This window comes from Aythya marila (genome assembly GCF_965140915.1).
Source record: "Aythya marila genome assembly, chromosome: 27".
NCBI classification, from domain to species: Eukaryota; Metazoa; Chordata; class Aves; order Anseriformes; family Anatidae; genus Aythya; species Aythya marila.
Window position 1 is genome coordinate 797378 of NC_139068.1, and position 18944 is coordinate 816321.

At 55.6% G+C, this 18944-nt stretch overlaps 2 protein-coding genes across 4 annotated transcripts; one reads left to right on the forward strand and one right to left on the reverse strand.

Annotated features, from left to right (window-relative positions):
* Nucleotides 1-1061: 1061 nt before the first annotated feature.
* On the forward strand, nt 1062-10228 carry LOC309888024 (acidic leucine-rich nuclear phosphoprotein 32 family member B). 2 transcript variants are annotated; one of them, XM_082780192.1, is made up of 7 exons: nt 1062-1326; nt 4463-4612; nt 5068-5190; nt 6308-6506; nt 6847-6965; nt 7431-7485; nt 8344-10228. In XM_082780192.1, the coding sequence occupies exons 1-7, from the start codon at nt 1273-1275 to the stop codon at nt 8430-8432; spliced, it is 789 nt and encodes a 262-aa protein (XP_082636318.1). In that variant the 5' UTR covers nt 1062-1272; the 3' UTR covers nt 8433-10228. The 2 variants fall into 2 exon arrangements, with proteins under 2 accessions (XP_082636318.1, XP_082636317.1); XM_082780191.1 differs by having other exon boundaries at nt 1140-1326; nt 6844-6965.
* A 1959-nt stretch (nt 10229-12187) lies between these two features.
* ZNF414 (zinc finger protein 414) lies at nt 12188-18529 on the reverse strand. 2 transcript variants are annotated; one of them, XM_082780238.1, is made up of 9 exons: nt 18436-18529; nt 16104-16237; nt 15493-15594; nt 15306-15413; nt 14930-15035; nt 14096-14625; nt 13617-13667; nt 12878-13036; nt 12188-12570 (listed from the first exon to the last, which is right to left on the reverse strand). In XM_082780238.1, the coding sequence occupies exons 2-9, from the start codon at nt 16171-16173 to the stop codon at nt 12494-12496; spliced, it is 1203 nt and encodes a 400-aa protein (XP_082636364.1). In that variant the 5' UTR covers nt 16174-16237; nt 18436-18529; the 3' UTR covers nt 12188-12493. The 2 variants fall into 2 exon arrangements, with proteins under 2 accessions (XP_082636364.1, XP_082636365.1); XM_082780239.1 differs by lacking the exon at nt 13617-13667.
* Between the last annotated feature and the right edge of the window lie 415 nt (nt 18530-18944).

Here is an 18944-nt window from a genome sequence, read left to right on the forward strand (position 1 = left end):
TGCTCGCCTTGTGGCAGAGAGCCTGGAGCTTTCTGGCACGCAACAGGGCCAGAGAAATGGAGACACGGTCAGCAAGGGGAGATTGCAGAGAGGCCAAAATGTACCATCTTTCAATGCAGCTCTTCATGAAAATGTCCATCGCTTCTCCAAAATAGCCCTGCTTTGGGCCCCTTCAGAGGTTCAAGCCCTCTGCTGAACATGGCCACTTCCTTCTGCTACTCCTAATAAAACATGGTTCATGTTAGAGCCAACTGGCAGAAACGAACAGGAACGCACCAGAAAGCCATTTCCTCACATAGGAGGAGAGCCGGTGGCCCACTGCCAAAGGGGACAATGAGGGACTCTAGGGCTAGTCCTGCAAGCCCTCGTGTTCCTGTTTACATGGAGCCCGGATAGTCGATCAGAGAGTTTTCCCTGCATATTTTTAAGGTAATGTTTAACAAAGTCACCCACAGCAGTGCCACATCCCAGAGGGATCTGCAGGCAGAGGCTGCGTGTGTGGCAGGCGCAGAGGGCAGTGCTGTGTCCAGGCCAGACATCGCAATCACTGGGACCCCGACTTGTCCCTGAGGCCCTGCTGGTGGTCCCTGGGGGCGGTGGCCAGAGCTGGGAGGTGAAACACCGTGGTGACCCTGTTGGCGACAGAGCGGTCCTGTGGTGACCTTGTGCTGGTTTGAACAGGGCTGGGGCAGAGCCCCACAGGGCCTCATGCACCCTGTGACCAATGCCAGCGGGACCGCCTGAGCTCTCTCGGTCAGACACAACCAGAAACAGCACGGGCGGGTGCCACAGGCCTGGAGGTCAACCCCCTACCCCCAGACACCATGCCTGAAGGACGGGGACAGACCCCGTCCAGCCTTCAAGCCCCGCGGGCCCCTCTCAGCATCCCCGTAACAGGATGGATCCACGAGTGCTGCGTGCGTGTCGCGGCGAGCCGAGATACGGGGACGGGGACGGGGGGGTGAAGGACGAGTCGCCCCCCATCGAACCCCGCTCCCCCCACCCCGTTTGGCCGGGGGCCGCCCCCCCCCGAGCCCCCCTGGCCCCGAGGCGGCCGGGGCCGGGCAGGGGGCGCTGCCGTGCGGCGGGGCCGGGGGCTGCGCGGTGCGGTGCGGAGCGGGAACGCCAGGGGGCGCGGCGCGGGGCCGCCTTTGTTGCCGTTGGCGCCTTCCTCTATATAAGCGGCGGCTGTGCGCGGGCTCGGCTCGGCTCGGTTCGGCTCGGTGCGGGGGTTTTGCGGCTCGGCTCGGCCCGGCACGGTACGGCGGGAGGATGGAGATGAAGAAGCGGCTCACGCTGGAGCTGCGCAACAAGAAGCCGGGCGAGGTACTGCGGCCGCATGGCGGGGAAGGGAGAGGGGAAAGGGACAGGCGCTGGGGCCCGGCCCGGCCCGGCTCGGCCCCGCTCGGCTCGGCCTGGGGACCGCGCACCGCTGGGGGCGGCGGCGGGGGAGAAGCGGCGGCTGCGGGAGGCCGGAGCGGGGCCCGGGCTGCGCTACCCCGAGCCCCGGGGCCGCCGCTGTGCCCGTGCCCGGCGGCTCGCCCGGCATGGCTGCGGGCGGCGCCAGGCTGAGATGGCTCCCGCCGCTCCGGGGCCGCCTAACATGGCCGGAGCGGCCCCGCGCACGCGGCTCGGCCATGTTAGGGGCGGCCCCGGGGCGCCGCCGGCCCCCTCCGCCCTTCCCGCCGCCCGCGGGCGCCATGGAGGGGCCTGGGCGGGCCGCGGGGGCCCGGGGCGAGGCCTCCGGGCTGAAGGGGGGGGGAAGAGGGGGCCGCTGGTGGGTGCTTCCCCGGGCTCTCGGCCGCGCGGGGTGCCCGCAGCAGGCTGGATCGCCTCCGTGTGTGTGTGCGCGCGCCTCCGGGCTCGCACCACGTTCTCCGAGCATGGCCATGCGCTGCTCCTCCGCCAGAGCCTCCTCCAGCTCCGGCCTGCGGTGCTGCCGAGCTCCCGCTGCGGGCTGGGGGACGGGGGAAGGCGCCGTGCCATCTCCTGGGGCTCTTCTGGCTAACGTGAGGGACGTGGGGTGCTTCCAGCCCCCGGGGTGCCGCTTCCAGGACAGCACAACGCTGCAAAGGAGCAGCGCGGGCTGTGCTTTCCCCACCGCTGGTGATTCACGGCTCCTTTGCTCCTGCGCAGAAGCAGCCAGGACTGCGTGGGCTCACTGCACGAGCCCTGCACGGGGTGTCCTGGTAGAGGAGAGAACGTGGCTGTTGACATCAGGGGTGGAAATTCCCGTGCTTGGACCATATGCGTGTGAGTGGAGTTTCTGAAGGTTGCCGGTCAGCTTCTCAGAGGAGAGGAAATTTGGTGCCACGGCAGGGACGTGAGGAATCATAGAGGTGCTGTGCTAAATCCGCCTAACCTTAAAAAAAAAAAAAAAAAAGAGAAAAGGTGATAGCTGAGCTGCATTCAATCACTTTGCTGCTCAGTTTCCTTTGCTGTACTTCTCCAATGCCTCCTTGGCTGAACTTTCTGCTTCCCAGTGCCTGCCTGTGGCTAGTATGTCCTTTGCACAGCAGAGGAATGATGTCCCCTCATCTGGTGGGGCCAGTTAATCTGCCTTGCTGCTGGAGTGATTAGATCGAGCTGTACACAGTGGTCAGCTGAGGCTTGAGGGTTGGGTTTTTGCAGCTTTCCAAAGCATTTGTGTTGTCCTTTCAGCCTCTGCTCCTGGGAGCTGGCTCACTGCCACTGTGCTCAGTGGGTAGTGCTTCAGAAACAAGGCCTGCCCTTATCTGAGGCCAGCCTTGTGGCCCCACTGGCATCCTTATAGCAAGATAGCTGTGGCTGTCACCTTGTTTTTGTGACAGATCGGTACGTCTCTGCAGCATGCTGCCATGGGCAGCTTAAAATCAAGCTGGAGCATAAGTTAAAAAAGGCTGTAAATGGAGGTTGTAGTAGAGGTTAAAGCCTTCACAGATGGTAAAGGAACTTGCAGAACAAGAATGGTTTGAGGAGTAGAAGTGTCCCTTCGAGGCTTCCAGCTGCAGGTTTCCTCTTGTTTGACACCAGGAATTTGAGTGAGTGGCATGCTGGGGAAACGAGCAGGCTCAGAGTGTGCGTGCCCTGCAGCCGAGGCTGGTATGAGCCAGTACTGCCACTGGAATAAGCAGTCCTGGCTGATCAGTCCTGTTCTGCTGTTGCACTGCCAGCTGCAGCATTTGTTCTGCCATTCAGGGCAAGGCGCTAGTCCAAGTTAAAGATAGTCTCTTCACAGCTAGGTTGGTTCTTAACTTAGTAATGTTCACTCTCACCTCTATGGCTGCACCAATGAAGCAGCATCTGTGAAGTGCTGGCTTTGGTCCCCTTTATGTTGGGGGGACTGAGTCTTAGTTTAATCAGAGACTTCTGTCTGAGGAGCAAAATGAGTTCAACTGCAGAACTCCCAGTTGAGCTTGTTTGCTGCTGAGCTTAGAGCCCTGACCAGTACAGCCACTTCTGGAGTGTGTTAACTCATTCTGAGCTTTCAGGGCTGCCCTGGCAACTTCACAGCACAAGAAAGTCTGCTTCTAGTAGGGCAAAGTGAATTTCAAATGACTTCTGGCTGATGTGAGCAGGAGAGTTAAAATTGGAGAGCTGCAGAGGAGGAATTTGGAGAGCATCATGAGCTTTCTGGCCAAGACTAATTTTTGCAATGTGCTGTGAAGAATGTGTGGGGTAAAAGCAAGTTTTGGGAATGGCCCATGAGAACTGGAGCTGGAGCATTCTGTGCTTCAGGGAGAGAGGAGGGTGCCAGGTATGCCTGCCCTTTGGGTGCGTGGAGGGGGGGGAACAGATCACTGCTGTGCTTTATGGTTGTAATGCCACAAGGGATTTTGTGCTGAATTACCAGGAATAGATTACCTCTGTGTGTGTAGTTTGTGCTTGGCAAAATATACGCCATCAGTGCCCCCCTCATGAAGGGCCTGGAGGTTTTGGAGAGTAGAGCTTTTGCTCTGTGCTGAGACTTCTACTAGGAATATATGCTTTCAGTGAAACAAACCCTCTGGGGGCAGGTTTTCCAGTGCCCAAAGCAGATCTAGTGTTGTGGGGGGAGCTGAAGAGGACAGAACCAGGTGATGTTTGGCCTATGGTTAGTTCAGCCTAAAGTGCCACTCTGGAAGCTTTTTGAGGCCTTGTGTGTGAGATGCTTTGCAGTTTTATGGTTCAGCCTGTGAAGGTTTCCTAGTAGAGAAGGCAGACCTTGGCTGGAATCATATGATGTGGTACAGTGGTAGCATGCTGCACAGCTTGTGCTTAGAGGGTAAAATCCTTGCCACAGTTACAGATGCTGACTTTGTGCGCTTACAAGAATTATTTGGCTTTTAAGACCTTGGATGCTCCTTAAGGTGAGTAGGGGGGACCTTCAGATGCGCATGCTGCTGTGAAATGTCAGTCACTCCGCCTAATGTCAGCTTCGTAGACTTTAGGTGAGGTTTGACTTGGGAATGCAGTGACAGCTTCTGAGTGTTTCTGTTGGTAGGTGAAGGAGCTGGTTCTTGATAACTGCCGCTCGGATGATGGGAAGATCGTTGGTCTCTCTTCAGATTTTGAGAACCTGGAGTTCCTCAGCATGATAAACATCAACTTGCTGTCTGTCTCCAACCTACCCAAGCTTAACAAACTCCGGAAGGTGAGTCAAACCTGTGGTCCTATCTCTCAGTAGTCCTTGTTCTGAGACCTTGCTGCCCTGGTGAGAACTTCTTTCCCTGCATCAGCCAGGAAAAGACCATTTGATTCTGCTCTTTCCTTTGAGGCCTGTAAGCTGTGTGAGAGGTTGTTTTCTAATATTTGAGAGTATTTTTGAGCTCATATTTTTAACATTTTTCTCTTGCTTTTGGTATGTGGCTGTTAAACTTCAGTAACATATTTCAGGTTTTAGAAATTGCAGTTAGATAGCAAGATATGTAATCCTGCAGTACACAAGTGGCTGGGAGTGCTATGTTAGCTTGCAGAAAAAGGGTCTCAAAACTGGAACTGCTTCTCTAATGAACAGGGTTCTGTTGTAGTCTGGTTGTCAGGGAATTTTATTCTATGTGTCAGAAGATGAAAAACACTTTGTGACCATATGATGCTTCCTCCTGGCAGCTGGAGCTGAGTGATAACCGGATTTCTGGTGGCCTTGAAGTTCTAGCAGAGAGAACTCCTAACCTGACACACTTGAATCTAAGCGGCAACAAGATCAAAGACATCAATACTCTGGAGCCCTTGGTGAGTGAAAGGCTGTGCTGGGATCTAAGGGATGACGTTTCCTTTGGGGAGCATGTCTGTGCAGCAGAAGTCCAACATCTTGGTAACTGTTCCAACAGCACTTCGTGGTTCTGATGGGAACAGATGAGTGGGTCCAATTTGAGGCTGGGCTAATAGTTAATGGCTCCACTGTCTGGAAAACCAGCAGCCAGTTGCTAAAAGAAGCATGAAATTGGGCTGGATGAGTAAAACTGTGGATGCAGTGCTCAGTGTCCATCTGAGAAAGAAAGGACCGTTAATGGGTCGGATGCAGTTTGAGGTAGGTGGCACCTGGGGTGTCATGGAGATGAGTTGCTTGGACACCAGCGAGGGTTTCCATTGCATCAGTCCAAAGATGCTGTCCTGCTGGGCTGTGACCCTTGCACTCAGGGTGCTGTCACAGCTTGAATTGCAAGGTGTTCCTGTTATAAATGCAGGAAATGCATCCCTGGTGCATCTAAACTGCCCCAAAGGCGGCTCTTGCCTTGTCATCTAGACTCTGTAGTTTTGAAAGGCCTGATCTAGGGTCTTTGCCTCTGTAGCTATTACGTTTTGTCCCTACATCCATTCCAGAAAGAGCTTGCAACTGCTCTCCTGTACTTAGCCTGGTGCACAGTGCGATAGCCTGTTTGGAAGAGCTGCTGTGGCTGTGCTGAAAGCACATCAGGTTTAGGCTGCAGACACTGCTTTGGTCTGCTGCCTGTATTGTGCTCTCTGGTATTTTGCCTGATGTTTTGGGGCAGAATGAGTCTGGTTCAGTGATCCATCCTGCTTTGTGAGAGCTGGGCACTGTGTGCTTGTTGCCTGCTCTGTCCTAGAGGAATTAAGATTCCCATGTGGCTTCAAAGGGAGCTGTCTTCAAGGAGGGGAAGCTGTAGGACAGGAGATGGATTAAAAAGGAGTTGTATTTTATTGTGAATGTTGTCCTACACTTAGTAAAAGCAGCAACTTATCTCCACCAGAAGAGCACAAGGTGAAAAGAACGCATGCAAAGACTGCTTTGCCATAGGTATGGTTAGGAAACCAGCTGTATTCTGATGGCTGCATGATCCTCTAATACTGTTGATTTGTAAATGATCTACTGACTTGATCTTTGCAGAAAAAGTTGCCAAACCTGCATAGTCTGGACCTCTTCAACTGTGAGGTGACAATGCTCATCAACTACCGGGAGAGTGTGTTCACCCTTCTGCCCCAGCTCACCTACCTAGATGGATTTGATGCTGATGACCAGGAAGCCCCTGACTCAGACCCTGAAGCAGATGGGGATGGACTGGAAGATGAATATGAGAATGGGGAAGGTAAGGATTTTCTCTTCATGGTTTTATTTCTGGGGATCAACTCCTTTTTCCCTTCTGTGTGATTGTGTTGCTAAAAAAAAAAAAAAAGCGATTATAACTTGCTGCTTAAGTAGTGGCTGTCTGGACAACCTGTCCCCATTCCTTCCTTCGGCAGGCAGCATGAGAAGTGAGACTTGCTGCAGGCTGACAGGGCTTGTTGCTGGCACTCCCTGTGCAAGCTTGTTTTCTGTGATTTCCGGGCTATTGCTCATGTAGTGCTGGAGTAGGAGGTGTGAGCATACTGTCTGGGAATAGCAAGTATTTTGAAACTTTAATGCTTACTTTCATCTTTTGATAGAAGGTGAGGAAGAGGAAGATGATGATGAGGAAGATGATTTGGATGAAGAAGTCATTGATGAAGAAGATGATGAAGATGATGACCTTGAAGGTGAAGAGGAGGAGGATGGAGTAGATGATGAGGTGAGACTTTTTGTTGTCAGTGTATATCCACAGCAGTGAGTTGGCATGTTCAATAGTGCATTCATCCCTTAATCTTGTGACCCATCTGACCAGGTGTCAGATGCTTCTTCATGGGCAGATCCAAGGGGTCTGTCCTGCCCTTGGCTCTGGCTATTCCCATCTGGCTACCTTTTGACTCCATCCAATGAGTTTGCCTGTTCAGTATTTGTTTACTGCTTGGATCAATACTTCTGTACTTCAAGTGATAAACTGTGACTTCAAGTGATAAAACTGTACACCCCCTTACTCCTAAGGGGTACAAGAGGCTATTGAGGAAACAGGAGCTTCTCCATGCTCAGCTTGTACCTGTCACCCTTAGGTTAGAGTTAGGCAGGAGAAGAGGTGAAGAGGAAAGGGTGGTAACAGAATTACACCTTGCTCATGGGATTGTGGCTTGTGTAACAAGGTGTCTTGTTTTGATTCCAGGAGGAAGATGAGGAGGAAGATGGTGAGGATGAAGAAGATGATGAAGCTGATGATGGTAAGTTGAATTCTAACAAACTGTTGGCAAAGCTGCCTTGACAGTCTTGCACATTCTTTGGATTCTAAGAGCTTCCCAAGCTTCTGCGCTGTGCTCTTGTTGCCTTCAGCTCTTCCTTGATAAGTGCAGTGCTCTGACTTGTGGGCACTGCTAAGCTGCTGCTTATGCCTGAGCTAACTAGAGTATAACATCTATAACCTAAGGGTCATGCGCTGCTGATGGGGAAACAAGTTTCAGTGCCTCTTAATGCTTACTGAGCTAAGTAGGTGTGCCAAATAGTAGAGGTAAATTGCCTAGGGAACCAGTTCTGAATAGTTTATCCTGATAGTTCATGCAGGATTAGGGCTTCTGTCATGGAAGCTCATGTTAGCAGTCTTTGTGAGGAGATGCTCTTGAATGCTTGTGTTCCTTTCTCCTATCAGCTATGGAGAGGGTAGTAAAGCTGAACTTGATTTGAGTCCAGACTCCTTTAGTTCTAACAGGGTGTAAGCACCTAAATTAATGTTGATAGAATATAGTGGCTGGCATGACTTTAAATGACCTTGTATCAGTTTGGTTAGAAATGACCAAATTCTACAGATCCTATACTTCTGAGAGTGTTCAACAAAAAAGCCTTTTGAAGCACTTGATGGAATGTGGGATGCTTAGAGGGCATAAAAATACTTAATGTCTCATATGAGTCTGTGCTTCTTAGTAGCATGGGAAGCTGAGCAGGGTGGATCTCTGTTCTGTAATGGTGAGAGTCTAGTCTGTGCTTGTTCACTGGCAAGCTGTGGCTAATGCAGCTTGTAGCCACAGTTTGAGTGCTGTTCCACAAGACTGAATAGACAGAGCTTCATGCTTCACCTCTTTTTGCAGACCTTCCACGAGGGGAAAAGAGAAAACGAAATCTAGAGGATGAAGGAGAGGAAGATCCAGAAGATGAAGAGGATGATGAGGATGACTGATCCCAGCAAGCCAATCAGTTTTACAGACTATGACTGTGCTTGTCTTAACTTCCCCATTGTGTCTATGTGAGACTGTAAATCCCTGTCTCCCACTCCTCCCCCCTTTGTATGGCTGCAGCGTCCACAATATATTTTTTTAAGATGTAGAATACTGTAGGCATTCAGGGGAATCTTCCATACAAGGCTCTCTTTCTCACAAGTATCTCATGACCAAAGGCTTTCTCCGTTCTGTGGTTTGTGCAGCAGTTTGCAAAAAAAAAAAAAAAAAAATCCTCCTAGGGTATCTTTCATGTCTGAAATCAGCCTTGCCACACAAGAGCTCCAGCTTGCCACCCTGCCTGACAGCAAAGAAGGTGTTTGCTATCTGCATGCCCTCAGACCTGCTTTCTGAAGACGCTTGAGCCATCTTGAGCAGTGGGTGCAAATCTGGTTCATCTGAATGGACTCTAAGCAAATGATCACTGAGGTCTCTCTGATCAGAAAAAAATGGTGATGTGATCTCTGGAGATGCTTGAAGATACTTTAGTGCTGGGGATGTGGGGTGCCTGGGGTCTTGGATGGGGGGGTTGACTGTTGACTGCTTACAAAGACCCTGGTACCTCTGGTGATGCACCTTGCAGTAGCCCTGTACTTGCTTTCCTGTTTTTTTTTTTTTTTTTATAAACTGGAATATTTTTTTCCTGATGGCCACCTAATACCTTCCACTTGCACACCCAAGTAGGGCTGATTTGTGGCTGTGAGCCTCTGCCGTGATGAAGTTTCTCATCGCCATAGCAGCCTTTAGGAAGAGATAGGAAATAGCAGGTTTAGGGATACTGCACTTCTGTCAAACTCCATTTCGCACTGTACAGAACATGTTCAACCAGTATCACTGTGATGCACCTAACTCGGCGTTCCCCGGGAGACCGTGTTAGCCTATATATTCTCAGGGTCCTTCTGCTAGCCAGTAACAGCTCTGGACAGTTGCCTCAGCGCTAGCCTGGTGTATGCGTCGTCCTCCTTTTTCCTTTTCAGCATGAAGAGAAGTGCATTGATCAGAAGTCCAGCTCATTCCCATTCAGGCTATTTGCGCACTGCAGGAGTGCAGACAGCGCTGCGGACCGTGTCTCCCTCTGACCTGGGGTGTGTAGAGCGGGGAGGGGGGGGGGCTGAAATTGGCCAGGGGTAGCTCTCCACTGCAGGGTCTTTGGCCCTTCCTTCCTCTGCCTCGAGGTGTTCAGACAGCACAGCTGATAGCTTCTGGAGAGACCTGGCCCTGTGGCCTCCAGGGATGGGAACGGGTGGGTGTTGGGTGCTGGGACAGCAGTGCTTGGGCGGGGCAGCTGCTGCTTGGAGGAGCACAGTGCTGGGGCTCCGGGGCACTGGCACTGCGTGGAGCTCCTGGTTGTTGCTTGGGCAATCTGTCAGCACCCAGCACTTGGAGGTGAGGTTCACAGCGGTTCCTTCAGGAGTGGTGTGTGTTGCAGCACATCTGAGTCTCTGTTGCTTTGTTCTGTTCTTGCTGTTGTCTCTTGCATTGTACAGTAGCTGTAACCATTTGGAGAAGAACTCCTGTAAAATGCAAACTGAGTAACTTATAAATGTTAAAGGAATTAAAAAAAAAAAAATCAGAGCAGCAGTTACTTCTAATTTTTCCCTGCATTTTTAGCAGATTGTATGGATTTTATATTAGCCTAGTAACTGTCAGGTTTTGATTGGTCAGACTAGTCCCAGAAATAATGATCTCCGGCCCTTTTGTATCTTTTGTTACAAAATTTGGATAAAACTTTTAATAAAGACTTCAGTTTTTAAAAATCCATTGCAATGAATGTTGTCTTAACTGCCCCTGCTCTATGAACACCAGAGCTGCGAGCAGCCTGTGGAAGCTCTGGGGTGGTTTTTCTTGAGCAGCTGGATCCCATCAGCAGTGGTGACTGTCCTGTTCACCCAGGCATGGCTTTTTTTTTTTTTTTTTGCTCTGAGCCCCAGCTGAGTGGATTCTTGGTAAGTGCAGCTTGTCTGTTCTTGCTCTGCAGGGCTGGCTTGGGCAGGGCTGTTTACGGGGTGGTGGTGGTGATATGGGGGCTTTGGGGTGGGGAATCACATTGGGGAGGGATGTGGATCAGCCTGATACAGCGGGGTGCTTGCATGAATGTGGGGGCTCTGTGGGGATGATGCAGCCTTCACTCTGTGCTGCTCCTGGAAATGGCCACAGCAAGGTTCATGGGTAGCTGCAAGAGCTGTTTCTTGGGGAACCAGGTTAGTGTGTGTCTGCTCTTCTGGTCTGTATGGAAAGTCTGCTTAAATGCTGAGAAGTCCTAGTTTTAAGACATTTTTAATATTCAATTCTACTGGATGCTCAGCTCTGCTGAGGACAGGGCTTACAGCTCCAGGGTGGTGCAGGGTGAGGAGGAGGTGGGTGAGCAGCCCCAGCTCTGGGTTTTGGGGGGCTGCCCAAACCCTGCCCTCAAGCAGGAAGCTGCTGGAGGGTTCAGGGAGGCTGATGTGTGAGCTGTGCACAGCTCCCTGGGGGCTGGAGATGCCTTTGCATTGCTGTGATCCTGGCCTGGCTCTGGTGAGCTGCTGCTGTGCTAGATCTGCACAGCCATGGGTTTTGCCTAGGGGTCTTTGCAAGGTTAGGGCACCCAGCACTGTGCTCTGGGGCTAGTGTGAGGAGCTACGTGGAGGAACAGAGCTCCAGCTACAGGGCTGGTTGTGCAGAGACCCCCCCTTATGCTGCTGCTCAGCCTCCTCCAGAGTGGGGGCTGCCCCTTTTTACTACCAGCACAACCCCTGCTGGGGCTGCTCCCCTCTCCTCACATGCCTTTCCCTGCTCAGACAGAGGTGGGTGTGCTGGAGCTCTGTCCTGCAGGCAGAGCTGTACAGGGGAAGGTGGGAGCATGCAGCCTCCCGCCGCCCCCCCAACAGACAGGACCTGTGTAATGGGGCCAATGTGACTGGGAAAGCACAGCTCCAGCTGAGCTGCAGGAACTCCTATGTGCATCCTGCCATGGCTGCTGTGTGTGGTGGGGGGAGCCTGGAGGTCTCCTGCAGGGGGGCAAGCAGGCTGCAGCCATCACTTGCAGCAACTCCAGCCCCTTGGAGCAGAGCTCAGCGGGTGAAGGAGGGACTTGGGCCTCCTAGCAGCCCTCCCTGGGTGGGATGCATAGGAGCTGACCTAGAGGGAATGGTACAGTGCCATGGGGCTGGGCTGGATGCTCCCCCTGCTCCAGGGCTGGTGCTGGGGCACAGCACTGCTATTTTAGGCTCTTCTTCCCTGTTGTACTTCAGGCACTACACCCCTGGTACCAGCAGCCTGGGGTGGGTGCATGCATCCCCTGGGGCTGCATCCAGACAGTGCTGATGCAAGGGGCAGGGCTACCTTATTCCAGACCAAGGAAATCAAAATCCCTGTGCATCTTCCCCCTCCCAGGGTGCTGCAGGGCTCCCAGCCAGGCAGAAGGGTGGGGGCTGCCCCTAGACCTGCTTTGGTGTAAACCTTTAAACCTTCCTGGGATAGTGCTGCCTTAGGAGCCCTGTATGGTTTGGACCTGTTCACAAGGGGATACAAAGACCCCCCTGTTCCTCCATGCAAACCCACCCCTTCTCCTCCCTTCCCCTGTCTTGGGACCCACTGAGGGAGCCCTGCCTTCTTGTTCCCCATCTGCTTGTTTTTTTTTTTTTTTTTTGGGGACTGGCACAACTTTGCCCATTGCCCCCCACCATGTGCCCCCACAGAGGATCCCCCAGCCACTGCTCCTGTATGCTTCCCATTTATTAACTTCCAGACCTCATTTCAGAGAAGTCCACCACCTCTAGAGCATCCACCAGGCTTCGCCTGAGCCCCTGGGGCAATGAAAAACCTTTAGGAGAGGGAGAGACACGCAGGGTCCAGGGGCTTAGCGTTTCCAAAAATAAAAGGGAGAGGGGAGTAGAAAGTCAAGAAAACAAAGGTTGTTCCCCCTCTGCCACCCCACGCTGGAGTGATGCTCCCCGTGCCCCTGTCCCAGTGCGGTGGCATGGGGTCTGCAGTGCCCTTTAACCAGCCAGGGTGGGGGGATCCCCAACAGGGGCAAGGTCCCTCAGAGCTGCGAGTACAGGGAGTTCTCCATCTCCGGCGTCAGCTTCGAGTGGAAGGAGGCGAGGCTCACCCTGAAATCTGGAAGGAGAGGGAAGAGAGCTGTCAGGGCTGGGGCCGAGCTCCTGGGATATGGCAGGAGACGTGCAGCCTCCCTGGGGCATTGCTGTGGGTCAGGGGCACACCGCACCCCTGGGTGCTGCCCACTGTGGCAGTGACATGGGGGCAGGCACTGGGGCCATTGATGCCTTCTTTCCCCCGAATTGGGGGAAAATCAGCTCAGTTCAGCATCCAGAGTGCACAGAGCTGCTCGATCCCATATAATGAGAGCATGTGGGCACTCGGGAGGGACCCCCTGCATCCTCCCTGTTCTCCCCCAAGGCCGTACCCATGTCTGCGTCCAGGCGCCCGGGTGGTGGCAGGTTCTTGCGGTGGTCCTCGATGTGCAGTGTCATCTCCTCCCGCGAGGCGGTGGAGTAGGGGCACTGCATGCAGGTGTAGCGGCCCCGCGTGTGCTCCCACACGATGCGGCTGTTGGAGGCGTGCCCTGCAAGGGTGGGCAAGGAGGGAAGCACAGCGCTCGCTGGGGAGCCCCCGGGGGTGGGAGCCCCGTGCAGAGCGGGATTTGGGAGTGGAAGCCCATGCTCCTGGCCCTGTATACACACAGGGTACCCTTTGTGCTTGGAGGGGACCCCAAGGCTGGGTGTAGAGCTGGCTGTGGGCATTGTGAGGCTGTGCTGCTCGGACCCCCTTTGCCTATCGCCTATGCACCTGCAGAGCAAAAGCAGGTGGTTTCCAGCTTGGCCAACAGCCAGGGAAAATGGGGGTCTTTTGAGTCCAAGCAGCAGCTGCACCCCCAGTTTGTGCTGCCAATACAGCCAGGCTCAGCAGTTCCTTGGGGGGGGGTGCAGCCAGTGACCCCCCCAGTCTCCAAGCCTACCTGGGGAGCAGCTCCTCTGTGGAGGGCTCCCAAAAACAAGGGTGCCCGCCCTCCCCACTGTGCTCCGGGGAACATCACAGCCTCCAAGGGGCCTCTCCCCTCCCCTGTGCCTCCCCCTTCCTTCCCCCCCCCACCCCCTCAGTGACAGAAAGCAGCCCCCAAGCAGCCCCAGTAGTGCCAAACTAACCTGCGGTCACTCCTGAGCCAAAGCATGGGAGGAGTGGGCTGACACTCACACCTGCGGAGGGAATCGAGGGGCAAGACAAGCATTAGGTCTTCCCCTCCCTGGTGGGGGGGAAAGATGGGGGGCAGGCCTGGCCCGGCCCCTGCCTCACACCCCAGCATGCCAGGGAGGAGCAGCAGGGCCGGGTAAATTTGGAGGTTGGTTATTTATTATTATTTTTTTGGTGGTTGCTTTCATTTTTTCCAATCAAGCATCTCTTTAGGTGGGAGAGGAGGGGAGCAGAGGTGGGATGGGGCAGGGGGTGGTTGGGGTGGGGTGAGGGGAGCCCAGAGAGGGACTGGGGCAGCCCTGGGCTGCAGTGGCTCTGGGCTGGGGAGGTGTAGGGGGGGAGGGATCCTCGCTGGCCGTCGGTGGGTCCTCATCCAGGAGCTGCTGGTCAAGGCGGGAGCAGAAGGTTTGCCCTAATGGCTGCCCGCGCTCACCTTGGCTTTTCTTCCAGATGGCGTTGGAGACGGGGGGGCCGTGGCTGGGCACGAAGGGCCGCAAACGGGGCTGCGCCGGGGGTGGAGGTAAACCATAGGGCGACGGGTGCACATAGGACAGGAACGGCACTGAGGAGGGGGGTGGCCCCGAGAACCGAGTCAAGGATGATGGCCCAAAAAGGTTGGGCTCCAGCAGTGGGAAGGGGTGGGGGGCCGGCGAGACGAGCGGCATCGCCTCCAGCGAGCTGGGCAGCTCAGGCAGGCTGGCGGGCAGTGTGGCGGGTGCTGCCGGGGCAGTGTCCGCGCCGGGAATGATGGCTTCTTTCTCTGTGTGCTGGATAATGCTCGGGAGCTTGGGCAGCCCCTCAGCTGCCTTGGCCGGGAACTCCTTCTCCAGGGCGGAGGTAGCGGGCGGGACAGGCTTCTCGGCTTTTTGGGGTGGTGCAGGGCTGCCGGCGCGGTCAGAGCAGACGTGGAGGTGCTTGAAGAGGGAGCGGTGAGTGCGGAAGCGCAGCAAGCAGTTCTCACACCTGCAGGGTTGGCAGGCAGCATCAGTGCCAGGTCAAGTTCCCACCCACAGCCCCAGGAGCAGCATTCCCCCCGCCGCACAGCACATGAACCACTCCTGGGGGCTACCTGAAATGGGGGGTGGGGGGGGGGAGGGAAGTGAGGCAAGGCTGAAAAGGGGATGTACAGGGTGCTCAGGGTTGTCTGGGTACTGCAGCGTGTCCCCAGATGGGATTTGGTGTGGGGCCATCTGCAATACCTGCGAGGGCTCTGCAGGGAGGTGGCAGAGCTGTGCAGGATGGTGATGGGGACAGGGTGGGGACTCACTTGAAGTAGCGGTTTGGCTTGTAGTGCACCTTCATGTGGGCCATGAGGTCCTGCATGCTGGGGAAGGTCTCCATGCAGCCTAGTGTGGGGCACTGGAAGGTTTTACCTGCAAAAAGAGATGAGGCAGAGTCAGCACAGCCCCAGCCGCACTGCACCCCCCTGTGGCAATGGGAGGACCCACCAACATGTCCCTGTCCCTTCCCGTGCTCTCCCCACTGCTGGCTGGGGCAATGCAGCATCTCCCAGGGGCGCAGGCACTTTGAGGGCAACTTGTGCAGTGAGCCCCAGCTTCAAACCTTGCTTTTCCCCCTCCTATCCAAACAAAGAGCACCCTGGAGCAATCACGGGGTGTCCCGGTGCCCACCATCCCCCTTACCCTCAAGGGACTGCGTTGGTCTGTAGTGGACCTTCAGGTGGTCCATCAGCTCCTGCATGCTGGGGAAGGCCAGCTTGCAGCCGTAGCTGGAGCAGGCGTAGTGCTTCCCTGGAAGGAGAAGACAGCATTGGCCTTGGTCATCGCCCCCTCATCACCCGTGGCATCGCCCCCACCGTACTCAGCTCACCTGAGGCCGGTCTGCGCTTCAGCAGCCGCAGGTCCTGCGTGGGGGCTCCTCCACTCCCCACTGCTGGCATGGGGCCGCCAGGCAGAGCCGCTTCACTGCAGCCTGTGGGGGAGAGGCTGTCAGGCAGCAGGCACGAGTGCCCTGTGCAGCCGCCATACACCCATGACCCTTGGCCCCCAGCCCTGAGCCTTGGAGCTGGGTGGGATTCAGGTGTTTTGGGGCCGTAACTGTGTGCTGAAATGCAGCTGTGTGGTTGGATCCAGGTTTCTGTTTGCAAAGGGGCCAGTTCCAGTGTCCTCATTCCTACTCTGCACAAATGGATACCTTACATGGCTTGGTCAGCTTGGGGCTTTGGGGGGGGGGGGGGTGTCTGTCTTCCTGGAGCGTGGTTCCACACAGGAGACACATTCTCAGAGTGCTCCTTGCTGGATGCTGCCTTCCTGGATCCACCCACTGGGAGCCTCTGGAGGGGAGCATGGGGCGATGGCACCCACATGGAGGCCACCAGCAGCCCCTCTAGTGTCACAGCTGGCCACCACCCCTAGGAGTTGCAGCAAATGGGACCCCCACAGCAGCCAGAGCAAAGGCCTTTCGCCTCCTGAGGGACTCACCTGCCCCCTCTCCAGCGTATTTACCCCCCAGCGAGAAGGGGGGCAGAGCCTCATCCTTCTCTGTCTTCATGGCCTGGCTGGTGGCAGGCACAAGGCCAGGGGTTCGCTGCCGATGGTGTCTTCTCTTGGTGATGCTGCACCCAATGCAAGGGACAGAGGTTAGAGCCCACCAGGGAGCGACAACAACAGCCACCACTTCCTTTTCCCCCTCGGTGCCTGTGGTGCTCCTGCCTCAAAGGGGCTTTGTGGGGAGAGAGGCTACCAACACGGCCCCTCCACAGGCGGGCAGCTGTCGAGCACTGAAGCTAGAGCCATCACCATCCCTCCCCACCTGTCACCCTTGGGTAATACCAAGCCCCTGTCTCTGCTCCCACTGCATGACCAGGAACATGGCGGCAGGGCCCAACGCCTGGCTGATGGATGCCTGGGGGCAATTCCTTCATGAACATTACAGCAGGCGGTCCCCCAAAACTAACTGGCTTGGCCTTACAGACCTGTGGCACCAGCCCTGGCCACACAAGAGCCAAACAATAGCTCTCAGCAAAAGGCATCTCATATCTCCATGACCAAGACCAGCACACCCATATCTGTGCTGCCCTGCTCACAGCTGGATATGCCTACTAGCGTCTGCTCTTACAGGCATTTTCTCAGCTTTTCTGGAGAAAATAATCTTTAAACATATTGTTGGGGTGTTGTGGAATTGCAAGCCCTATTGGGAAGCGCATCCAAGAGGGATGGGAGGAAGGTCACAGCCAAGCTGTAACACCTAAAGATGTTGCTGGGCTTGGTGCTGGAGCCCCCAAGGAGAGCGGGATCCGTGCCCCAGAAGCTGGCAGCCCCGGTACACCACAGCTTCCCCAGAATAATTTCATTATTTCTTGAAAAATGCATTTTTTCAAGGAGCTGTATTTGAGGAGCTGTATGGAGGTGCTGAGCAAGAATGCCCTGCCTCAACAGTTTGAATGCTTTCTCCCCCAAAAGATTCTTGCTATCCTTTTTTCCCAGCAAAACAGTCTCTCCTTAATTAATTAATTAAATTAATAAAAAAGCGCAAGTTAATAAAGATTAATAAAAAAAGCAAGTTAACCCCAAACAAAGCCAAAGGCCTGGGGTGGATGGATGAATAACTGAGCAGAGAGGGATCTCCTCGACATCACACCTCTTGCAGCAGAGGTGGCTCCATGACATTGCTGCACACTTGGCCCCAGGCCCTGGATTTCGGGGAGCTGGTGGCACCTGCATCGTTTTGCTGCCATTTCTCACCTCTTATGGGATGGTGTCTGACACAACAGGGCACTTTTCGCTGTTTTGCAGCCCTGAATGCGATGCCCTGAGCCAAGCACTGCTGACCTGCTGCTGCCTCCATCCCTGATGACCCCACATGGCCACCGCAGCTGTGACCCCCCATCCCACCCCCCCCGATCCAGTGCAAACCCTGCCCTGGAAACCCAAATCCTGGAGCCACCGCAAACCCAGTGCCACTTTTCACTGGGTTTTCCTGCTGCAGGGTCAGGCCCCCCAAAGCCTGCTGGAACCCACTCCTCCCGCTCCTGTGGGACCCCAAAAAAATCCCTTGTTGGGGGCTAAGGGGGTGAGCAGGGGGTTTGTCATCTGCTTGTGCCGATTCAGTTAATAATTAATAAAGATCATCTCCCTCAAGTGAACAAGAGGGTTTATGCATATTGGCAAGAACAGAAGAGGTTCACAAATCCACCCGGGGAGATAAACGGGACAAATACTCCCTTCTGAGCATCTCTGCACGACGGCCAGACTTCCTACAGCAGCTCCTCGGCACGGGAGAGGAGACAAAAGGCTGGGAACAAGGGGCTCACGCGGCCACCCCGCTGGGAGATGACAGCTGAGTGAGCGCAGGGACCCCCTGGTTATGGGGGGGGGCCTCGGCTCCCCGCCCCATGGCCAAGAGCTCCCTGGTGAGCACCCCCACAGCTGGCAGCCCCCCCACGGCTAGTGGCTCCTGTCTGCAATATGCCCGTGGCTACTAGCCCCTGTGGCCGGTAGCACCCCCGCACCCCCCCAACAATAGAGCTGTGGCCAGCAGCCCCCGCGGCCAGTAGTCCCACGGGACAACGCAGCCCTAGCATCCCCACGGACTGAGCCCCCTCCCCTCCAAACCTGGTCTCCCCCCTCCTTTGGGGGAGGGCGCACGGCTTCAACCCCCCCCCCCCCTGCTCCCCCCTCCCGGCCCTTCCTCACCTCCGAGCTCCGCGCACAGCCCCGCTGTCGCCCCCCCCGGAGCCCTGGGGTCGTATGTCCCCCCCCCAAAAAAAAAAATTAAAAATTAAAGCGTCACCCCCAGCAGGGCCGCACGTACCGAGGCTGCGGGGGGGCCGGAGCCGCCCGGGGCGCCCATCAGCGGCGGCGCGGCCGCGGGGCCATTTTCTGCGCGGAGCTGTCGCGAGAGCCGGGGGGGACGGGGGGGGGGGAGAAGGGGGAGGGGGGGGAGGAGGAGGAGGAGAAGGAGGAGGAGGAAGAGAGGCGGAAAGGGGAGAGGGGGACGCTTTAGGGGGGCGGGGGGGTGGCGGCCTGGACCCGCCCCGGTGTCGTCGTCGTCCTCCAGATCCCGGTTCCTGAGGTGGGGGGGGGGGGGGGGGGGTCGTGGTTCGCGATGCTGGAGCATCCCCGGGAAGGTGGCATCCTGAACCCCCCCCTTACAGCATCCTGAGCCTCTTGGGGAACGCTGTGACTTTTGAAGACACCCCCCCCCCCCCCGGTCGTCTGAGGTTTCCCTCGGAGCACCCCAGGTTCCTTGGAGCACCCCCCCGAAGGACCCCGAGCGCAACACATCACTCATGGGCCCTAAGAGCTGCCCAGGCCCCTTGG